Here is a 10175-nt window from a genome sequence, read left to right as displayed (position 1 = left end):
CTGGCTGTGGTGGTGCATGGAAGGATGGCTGGCTGTGGTGGTGCATGGAAGGATGGCTGGCTGTCGTGGTGCATGCTACAGTGCAGGAAGGATGTCTTGCTTAGGGTTTCTATTGCTGTGATAAAACACCACAAGCAAAGGCAACATGGAGAAGTAGGAAAGGGTTTGTTTTTGTTTACAATTCTACATCAGGCCATCATCAAGAGAAGTCAGGGCAGGGACCTGGAAACAGGAACTAAGGCAGAAGCCATGGAGAAGTGCTGCTTACTAGCTTGTTCCCAATGCCTTAGTCAGCCTGCTTTTCTTACAGTGTTCAGTCTGCTAGCTCAGGGGTGGCATGACCCACAGTGAGATGGGCCCTCCCACACCAATCCTTAGTCAAGAAAATGCACTGTGGGCTTGTCCACAGGTGAGCCTGGTGAGGGTCTTTTCTCAACTGAGTCTTTCAAATGACTCTAGCTTTTGTCAAGCTGATGTAAAACTAGCCAGCATGTTCATTTGTTTGTTTGTTTTTACCATATTTTAGTACATTTTTAATGTATTCTTAAAAGTTGTTTGTTGTTTTGTATTCTCCTCCTTAAATCTATCTTTACTTAGTTTTACTATATTTTAGTACTATGTTTACTATGTTTAAGACATGTTTCTATTTTTTATTATGTTCATGTGTATGTGACTATATGTGGGAGTGTACACATCAGTAGCAGTGCCCAAGGAAACCAGAGGAGTGTATCAGCTCTCCTGGAGCTGGAGCTGAGGAGTTCTAACACCTAACTGCTGAATCGTCTCTCCAGGTCTCATCTCTTTTATTTTCATAAGAACTTTTAGCTGGACATGGTAGCTCACACCTTCAATTCCAGCACTCAGGAGACAGAGGCAGATAGGTCTCTATGAGTTGGGGAGGGGGGCAGTCTGGTCAATATATTGAACTCCAAACCAGCCAAGGCTACAGTATGTAACTTGTTACCAAAAAAAAAAAAAGCATTAATGGTTTCGTCATTCTATTTCTCTTCCCATCATTGTTCTCAAGCATTCTCAGTTTCTTTGACCCCGATCTCACATCACCCTGCTCCTCCTTCCCTGTGTCTCCCTCTCGAATCTCATTTATGCTCATTTCCACATTTAACTTCATTTTAAGTTTACTGCACTTGCCATGTTCTGATTCTTGGTTATGGTTGGCGAGTTTGTGTGTTTTTGTTTGTTTTCAGTGTATCTTAACATCTTGTTCAATTTGGTGCAGTTTCTATCACATCAGGTTCTTTTTATCTCCTTAAGGAACAGTAGGAATTGAGTCCTCAACAGTAGCCTGCTTTCTCAGAAGATCCCCAATAGAACTGAAAGAAAAATCCAAACCAGCAGATGCACAAACTGTAACACATAAATACAGGAAAAAAATGTAATACAAAGGCAAAATAACCAAAACACCGTAATTCTTCAACTACTGAGATAAAAGCTATAGATAAAATACAGAGTAGTGGGCTGGAGAGATGGATCCGCTGGTAAGAGCACTGACTGCTCTTCCAAAGGTCCTCAGTTCAAATTCCAACAACCACATGGTGGCTAACAACCACCCATAATGAGATCTGATGCCCTTTTCTGGTGCATCTGAAAACAACTACAGTATACTTAGACAGAGGCAGGTGGATTTCTGAGTTTGAGGCCAGCCTGGTCTACAGAGTGAGTTCCAGGACAACTAGAGCTGCATGGATAAACACTGTCTCGAATAAATAAATAAATAAATAAATAAATAAATAAATAAATCTTTGGGCTGGAGTGAGCAGGGACTGAGCAAGCAGGGCTGACCAGAGTGAGCAGAGCTCCTAAAAAGTCAATTCCCAACAACTACACGAAGGCTCACAACTATCTGTACAGCTATAGTGTGTACTCATATACATAAAATAAATAAATAAATCTTTTAAAAAAAATACATAGTGAAGCAAGAGAAAGAAGTCAGACCTGGTGAAGAAAGATGGAGTCAGACAAGAAAGTCAGCACAGTGGGTGAGAAAATTATCATCAGATGGAACGTCAAAACACCAATGAGAAATTCAAATTCAGAAGGAAAACTAGTATTTTGAAAAAATAGATAGAAATATTGGAAATGAAAGGCGAGTGAAGCAAATACAAAGACAGTGACGAGCATCACCAAAACATTAGACCAAGCAGAAGAAAGATCACTGAAAACTTCAAGTTCAAGGACAAACCCATACTTCAATAAAGAAAAGTTAGATGAACATGGTCACAGTTTCCAAAGAGAGGTGGTCAAGACGCCAGGCTTAAGAATTCATGAGATAGAAGGAATTGAGATTTAAAACAAATTAAATTAAATTATGGCACAGAATATCTGTTAAATTATAGCAGAAAGCTCCTTCCTGTAGGGAAAGGAACCGACTCCAACCATGCACGGCACTTATAAGGCCAATAGACATGAGCAGAAGAAGAGCCTTTCTAAACTGCAGCAGAGCCATAAAGACACAGAACAATGGAACAATATTAAAAGATACAAGGGGAAATGCCAACTCCAGTAAGAGGCAAACCCATCTGCTACTACCAAAGCTCCAAACAGAAACTATAAAAATCAGGAAACCCCTGATAGTAAATAACTATGATGATGTTGGTCTTTTTAATATGTTTTAATTAAAATAGAATTACGCCATCTGCCTCTTTCCTGCCCATACCCCTCAGCTTTAAAACTGAGAGCCCCTTTTCTTTATTGTTGTCACATACATATATGTGTGTACATACATGCGTATGTACATACTTACATACACAGATTCATACATACATACATACATACATACATACATACCCTGATGAATGTGGTTTTTGTTGATGATGTATATATGGTTTTAGTGCTGACCACTCTGTATTAGGTCAAGAAACTTACCCCTGGGAAAGTTTAATTCTCCCTCCCTCCACAGTTATTAGTCACCAGTAGCTCTTTCCCTGGAGATGGAACACCATGAAATTTCCACCTTCCTCATTAACCATAATATCAATAATGATATTGGCATTGTTCCAGTCTTGCTGTATAGCCATTTCTAGGAGAGACGGTCCCACAGAGGACTTTGTTATTCTAGTTCTTACAATCGCTCCACTTCCCTCTATGGCAAAGTTCCCCTAGCCAATGTATGCTGGAGCTGAGAGGTCAATGGATCCACAGGGGCTGAGCTCCCACTGCTCATTGATCTCTATATCACATCTGGTTTATGTGTGGTTGTCTGTAATAGTCTCCATTCGCTGTAAGGAGAAGCTTCTTTGGTGATAGGAGGTAGCTACATGCATGCATCAGTGGAAAGATAAGATTTAGAAAGTACTTGAAGAACCATGGTCTAGCAAAGTGGCAGTAGTAGACGAAGGCCTCTCATGGGCCCAAACATGACAAACAAGGTGCCAGCCAAACAAGGTACCCTGACCCCATACTCTTGCTACATAAACCACTAGACTCCCCATTAGACTCCTTATTTGGTCACTTCCTTATTGCGACTCACTTGTGCGGCTGACCACCAAGGTCCGGCTATTAAATTACACTGACTAACCTGTCCAATCATAACTTACTAACTCACCCTAGCACAGACTTCTCCTTTTTTTCTCTTAAAAATCACTCCCCCAAGCCACCTGCTGCTGTTTCTGCCTGATTCAGATTCAGCCATCCTGCCCTATGTCGTTTAATAAAAGATCTTTTTATGTTGGAAATAAGTGTTTGGCTGAGGTCAGTGCCTAACCAAGGGCCCATAAGGGGACACCCAATATTGCACAGGTCCCTTAAGTAGAGTCTTTCCTAAGATCCATGACCTCACTAGTGTGGGCATCGGCTAGCTTACATTCCCTCCTGTTGAGTGGACCTTAAGTTCAGCTGCACAGTTGTTGGTTACAACCTACATGTGAGTGCCACTTATTGTAAATTTAAAGAATTCTTGTCACACTGGTCATCGGTGTGTTTCATAGGTGTCACACCTCAGTGGACTATTATTTGGCAGCTCGTATAGGCAGCATGAAGGCTAAAATGTGGGAAAGAGGCTGTAAGGTAGATACAACTCAAATAATCTAGTCCTCTCACCTAAATATGCTGTGTCTTAAGCAGTAGGGACTAACCATCAACTTCTGAGAGGCCACCAAGGACAATAGCAATGGCCTATATTGTTTGAAGAGTCACCTGGAGTACTCTGAACCACTCAAAAAGAGGTTTGTGCCTTGTGTTGGGTTTTTATGATATGGTTCTTGTGGGGAGCATGTCAACCCAAGTATGGAACTTCTTTAAGATATAATTTTAGGCAAATATAAGCTAATATTATGGATGCTCTGAGGCTTCATCAAACAACTTTAGTGTTAATTTTCCCTCATCCTTCAATGTCTTTCTGTATGGATCCCCCTCCCTCCTGCCCAATTGGATATCAACTGTATCCTGTTATTCCCTCAACAGCCCCACTCCCTTGCCACCACCCAGAGTGCCTCACACTTTCCTGGTTCCTGTGGTTAGTCCATGTTGCATACTCACCTCTGAAGTATGGAAGCTAGTAACCCCAGGTGAGAGAGAATACATAGCATTTGTCTTTCTGGGTCTGGGTTACCTCACTAATATGACCTTTTCTAGATCCATCCATTTGCCTGGAAATATTATAATTTTGTTTTTCTTTGCAGCTGAATTCCACTGTGTATACTTACCACACTTTTTCATCACTCATTTCATCTATTAAAGGACATTTTGGTTGTTCCCATTCCCTGGATTTTGTGGCTAGGGTGACAATAAACACTGCTGAATAAGTAGCTGTAGAGTAGGATGTCAAGTCCTATGAGCATATGCCAAAGCATGGTAGAGCTGGGTCAAATCACAGATTTCTTTTTAGCTTTTTGAGGATTCCCCATACTGATTTCCACAGTGGCCACACCAATTTTCATTCCCCCCAACAGTGACTAAGGGTTCCTCTTTCCCCACAACCTCACCAGAATTGCCTGTCATTTATTTTGCTGATCTTAGCCATTCCAGTGGGGTAAGACAGCTGCATTCACTCATGATCTTCTAGCTCCACTGGGCTTGGGAACATCCACTTGTCATGATCTGCACTACAGAGCACACAGAGCTTGCCTCATAGACTCAAGCTCCATTCTATAGCTGCTGCTGTCCTTTGTAGTCATCTACCCCCATGGTACTAGCATCTCCAAAATTCTGGGGTCACCAGAGCAACTGGACTGAATCTTCACCAGAAGTCTAGACTAGACCATCTTCAGAGACTCTGATCCTGCCACATAGTGCCAAGCCTCAACCTCTTTCTATGATCCCTTAAATGATAGGGTTCTCATACTGCCAAAATCAATACCACCTGAGGAAGATTTTACACATTACCAAGTCTAGAAGCCAGCATGATATGCAGCCTTACCCCTCCCCAACTCCCAGAACACAGATTCTGTGTCCTGTCCCTGAAGAAATACTCCCCAGAGATTTTGCCTCAAAGATGCTGGTCTCTTTTTATTGCAACTAATTTCCCCACCCCATCTAACCAGAATCAATTGTCCTAATAAAGCAAGATTCCACTTCAGTAATTCTGATCTTTTGTTAATCACAATTGATTCTTCACTCCTAGCTGAGCACAAATTCTTAATTCAAAATATTACATAAATAGCTTGGCAGGGTCTTTGCCTCCCCCTGAAACTTTCCAAGCCAGGCCTTCATTGTCTGTGTCTCTTTCAGCACCCCTGGCTTTCAAACTCTCACCACAGCCTATTAAGCACTGAGTACTCAATGACTTTCCTAGACCCCAAATTCAAACTCCTACTATGAGCATCCTAAAAATAACATGAGCAGATCTGTCCCACTCTCTGATACCAATTCTTTGTTCTAATATGGTTTGTACTGCTATGATAAAACATCGTGACCAAAGGAAACTTGGAGGTGGGGGCTGTAATCAGGTTAAAGCTTACAGTCTATCATGAAGGGAAGTCAAGGCAGGAACTCAAACAGGAGCTTGGAGGTAGGAATCCAAGTACAGGCTGTGAAGGAACACTGCTTACGGACTCCCTCTCTATGGCTTCCTCAGCCTGCTTCCTCATGTACCCCAGGACCAGCTGACCAGAGACGGCACTGCCCACAGTGGGCTAAGCCCTCCCACATCAATCATTAATCAAGAAACATCTTCACATTCTTGCCCATGAGGGGTCTTACGGAAGTAGTTTCTCCATTGAGGTTCCTCTTCCCAAATGACTCTAACTGTGTCAAGTTGAAGATAAAACTAGCCGGGACATGGTAAATTGGGGCAACAATTAGATACCACAAGCTAACAAATGAAAAGCCCAGTGCCAGGAGTGTGCTACTTCTTCCAGAGTGGTTGGCCACTAAGGTTAACCTCCAGATCTTGGCAGCAAGACCTCTTGCTAAAGACATACTCGAAACATAGAACATGAAGAAATCAAGTGGGTACTGACCTGGAAACTTCATCCCTACCACCCAGCTTTCATTATGCTGGAAGGTGCCATGCATGCTACCAGAACAGCAGTCATCAATCTTACCCAGATATGAGCACAGAGTGCTATAAAAATGACCTTGATCCCCTGTTCTGTCCTCCCTTAAGCCTCAGACTCTACATGGATTCTGAGCACATACTTTCTGGTCATTTTGTTTCTAGGGAACCATGGCCATCTGTATCCTAAAAAGAGTAGTGAGTACATGATAGACCTTCAGGAGGCACATCAGAGTTTTCCATAACTACCTCTTGGTGGCAAAGTGGGTTGTTTTCAACTACGAATCTGGGGTAAGGGTTCTATTGACACTACTGTGGCTCAGATATCACAGGCACCTTTCTTCATATCTATATACACAATATGAAGACTAAAATACTCAATGTGGGTGCTCCTACCTGTGCATACAACCTGGGTGTAGGTCAGAAGGTCACATTGCTCTAGGAAGTTCACATTGATCAGGCAATGTAAAATGTCCATCTCTGTTCCCTGGCATGTAAGGTACTTCTGCTCTTGATTCCCGTTAGTTCCATGGTGAGATCTGGACCATTGCAGAGCAGTGCCACATTCCAACTGTCTGCATACAACACCAGCCTCCTTCTCATGCAAGTCACATTTCAGGGCAAAATTGGAAATCCCAGTGACCTGTACAGTCCCAGCACAAGGACTGCCACCACCAACTAGCTCCAATAGTCGTGTGGTACCACCTGGTGGAATAGAAGAGAAACTGAGTCTTGGTATCCTGTTCCAAGAGCTAACACAGAGATAGGCACTGAGTACCCCACGTTGAGTCATTGTCCAAGGTACTCCTAGAGGTGCTCCCACCCTTTGCTGTTTTTCTAAAGTAACAAATCCCATCCTTCCAGGTGGAATGGGCCAGTACTTCTGCCTCCTACACCTGTAGCTAACTCGTTGGCTGGAACCTTATGCATACTGAGAATGAGAACATTTCCTAGTAGTCACTATTAACAAGGGAAGTAGCCAACTTTTAAAAAATTAAAGATATTATTTAAAGTTACTGGGAAAGTGTCTATAGTAGATGAAAACCCAGTTCTCTTAAGACTCCAAGCATAAGGTATGTTCCTACAGGCCAGACTCTTCCCCGGGCAAATGCCTTCATACTTCCATGACCAAGACAAAGAAAGAAGTCTCAGGGACTAAGGAGCTCAGAGTCTCCAGCTAACCTACCGGAGCAAATTATCGCAGCCACACACTGGCATTTGCAGCCACTGGTGGGCCCCCAGGGCCCCAGACGGCACTCCAAGAAGGTAGGTTCCTCGCCATGGCACTGAGCATCATATAGGTAAGGTTGCTTCATCTCTTCAGGTGTCAAAATATACCGGAGTATAGATTTCACAGAGCCACAGCCGAGCTCTCTGCAGATCACCGAGGCCTCCTGCATGCCCAGGCCATCTCCACACATAAGGCCCCACTGCCCATCATACTGCAAGCGTACTTGGCCTTCACATTTATTATCACCACCCAGGAAATTCACAAAGTTCTCAAGAGCCAGATCTTCAGGAATAAAAACAAAGCAAAACAACAACAAAAATAAACATAGGGATAACATTCTGTATTTCATTTGGAATGCTTCATAATTAAACAGCTCATCTTCAGCTGGGCATGGTGCCACATGCCTTTAATCCCAGTATTCAGGAGATAGAGGCAGTTCAAAGCCAGCCTGGTCTACAGAGCAAGTTCCAGGACAACCAGTGCTACAGAGAGAAACCCTGTCAAAAAAATGGAGGAGGAAGAGGAAGAGGAGCAGAAGGAGGAAGAGAGCTCATCTCCATCACTCATCCTAATCCCTCTTTTTTTTCAGATTTCTCAATAGTAAATAGTCTCTGCATTGTTACAGAATCCAAATGGTTGCTTTGCTGACATCAAAGTTATCAGAAGCAAACACACATACAAAGTAAGGCATCAGACATCACCAGCACTGTGCCATCCCTGAGCACAGTCACCTATGTACTATACACCTGTGTATCACACAGCAGCACACACTCACCAGGAAGGAGAGTCCAGCAGGCCAGCAGCAGTAGAGGCCACAGCCTGAGAGAAGACAGTGCCATAACAGGTTTCCTTTGTAAGTACAGTTCCCCAGGCTGATGGCCTCAGAACAGGTACCTATCTCTGCCTTCAGGAAGAAAGTGAACTCCAACTCAGGGTGACAATATTCTGGAGCCAGACCCCTTCAGCACCATAGGCTCCTCCCCCACATGAGAGCCGTCATCTCTTACCCAAAGCAAGCACTCACCCACCGTGCCAGAGCCCAGACAGTGCCAGCACAATAAAGCTTCCTGCAGCTGGTGCCCAAAGCAGTACCAGCTGTGTGGAGAGCAAAGAGTCTTCCCCCAGAAAGGCCTGTATGGCTGTAGCTGCCAAGGTCAGTGTCAGAAAAGACATTAAAGGCCTTCTGCCTCAAACAGAAAATCTGGCTAAAAGACCAGAATTCTTCTAAGATCTTTGTTGTCAAAAGACAGAGATGGCAATTTAATCCCAGTGTTTTCAACATGTTTGCTCTTGGCCCAGCCATAGGAAGAATGTATGTCTCTCCAAGGAGACATGCCTAACTACTGGCCACACAAGCCAGTTCACATTACTAGGGTGATAGACAAACTAAAGAATGTGTAGACAAGAGGACATAATGTCATCATGGTTCAAGTGTCTACGTACACTGATAGGCCTTTATCAGTAGCTGATTGTCAAACAGAAAATATGCAATGCATACTGGCCAACTTTGCTCATCTGACTCCAGTCTACATTAGTGCAAACCAAGTTCTCGATGAATCTATACCACCCAATTTCAAGAGGGAGAGTATGGGAAAATTTTTAGTTTCTTTTTATGCCTTGTCTACCCACATAGATTCTTTTTACTTTGTATTCTTCTCTCATATATTACATCCCAACCACAGTTTCCCCTCCCTCTACTCCTCCCAGTTCCCCCTCCTCCATCATCCCCAGACCCACTACTCTTTCATTTCCCTTCAGAAGAAAAAACAACAGGTCAGATTCTAAAATGAGCATCAGTTGTGTAAACAAAATAGTCTCAATAAATAAAACATATACCCACAACAAATTGTACAGGGTCCAGAAGAAAAGAAAAATTCAAGTATCTTTAATGTAAAACTATTAAGAATGACAAGGTGGAGGAAGAGCTCACCAGGCCACACCCCTACCTGAGGTTGATTGATGGTTAATTGGTGGTTGATCACTGCTGGGAGAGGGATTAATTTTTCTCTTTGTAGGTATGACCACTGATAGGTTGCTCATACTCTAGTTGATAGCTTCAATCTATGGACATAGTGGCAGCCCTAACTAGACTAAAGGGGTTAAAATAAAATAAAAGAAAGCATGAAAATTAAGAGATGGGAGCATTTGGGAAAATCTGGAGGTTGTTGGAGAGGGAGAAAGTGGATATGACCAAAATATATGAAGTTCTCAAAGAGTAAATAATTTGTTTTGAAAAAATGATATTGTTACAAAAATTAAATGTTCACATCATATCATTGAATGAAAATTAGTTGAATGCACAACTGTGCATAATATAAGCTCAAAAGATGCACATATACCTATATAGTTCAGGATTGTTGCATATAGAATAATTAGTGGTGATTCTTCCTGTGTTCTTCTAAAATCTGCAAAGTTCATAGTGTGTACAAGATACTAGAGATGTGGATTGTGTGTGTTTGAATGTAAAATATCCAAAGTTTATATTGTTATACT

General features: G+C 42.5%; 1 protein-coding gene across 1 annotated transcript in view; it reads right to left on the bottom strand.

The window, feature by feature from the left end:
- LOC116100955 (scavenger receptor cysteine-rich domain-containing protein SCART1-like) overlaps positions 1-8596 on the bottom strand; it is a 41691-nt gene extending 33095 nt beyond the window's left edge. The window contains exons 1-3 of the mRNA XM_031384653.1: positions 8458-8596; positions 7638-7964; positions 6848-7156 (exon numbers count right to left, since the gene is read on the bottom strand). Coding sequence (XP_031240513.1) covers positions 6848-7156; positions 7638-7964; positions 8458-8521 — 700 coding nt within the window. The 5' untranslated portion in view covers positions 8522-8596. The remainder of the gene's footprint in view (positions 1-6847; positions 7157-7637; positions 7965-8457) is intronic.
- Between the last annotated feature and the right edge of the window lie 1579 nt (positions 8597-10175).

Source organism: Mastomys coucha, unplaced genomic scaffold, assembly GCF_008632895.1.
Source record: "Mastomys coucha isolate ucsf_1 unplaced genomic scaffold, UCSF_Mcou_1 pScaffold21, whole genome shotgun sequence".
Taxonomy (NCBI): Eukaryota; Metazoa; Chordata; class Mammalia; order Rodentia; family Muridae; genus Mastomys; species Mastomys coucha.
The sequence above is the reverse complement of the archived record's forward strand: the minus strand, read 5'-3'. Positions and strand labels throughout refer to the sequence as shown.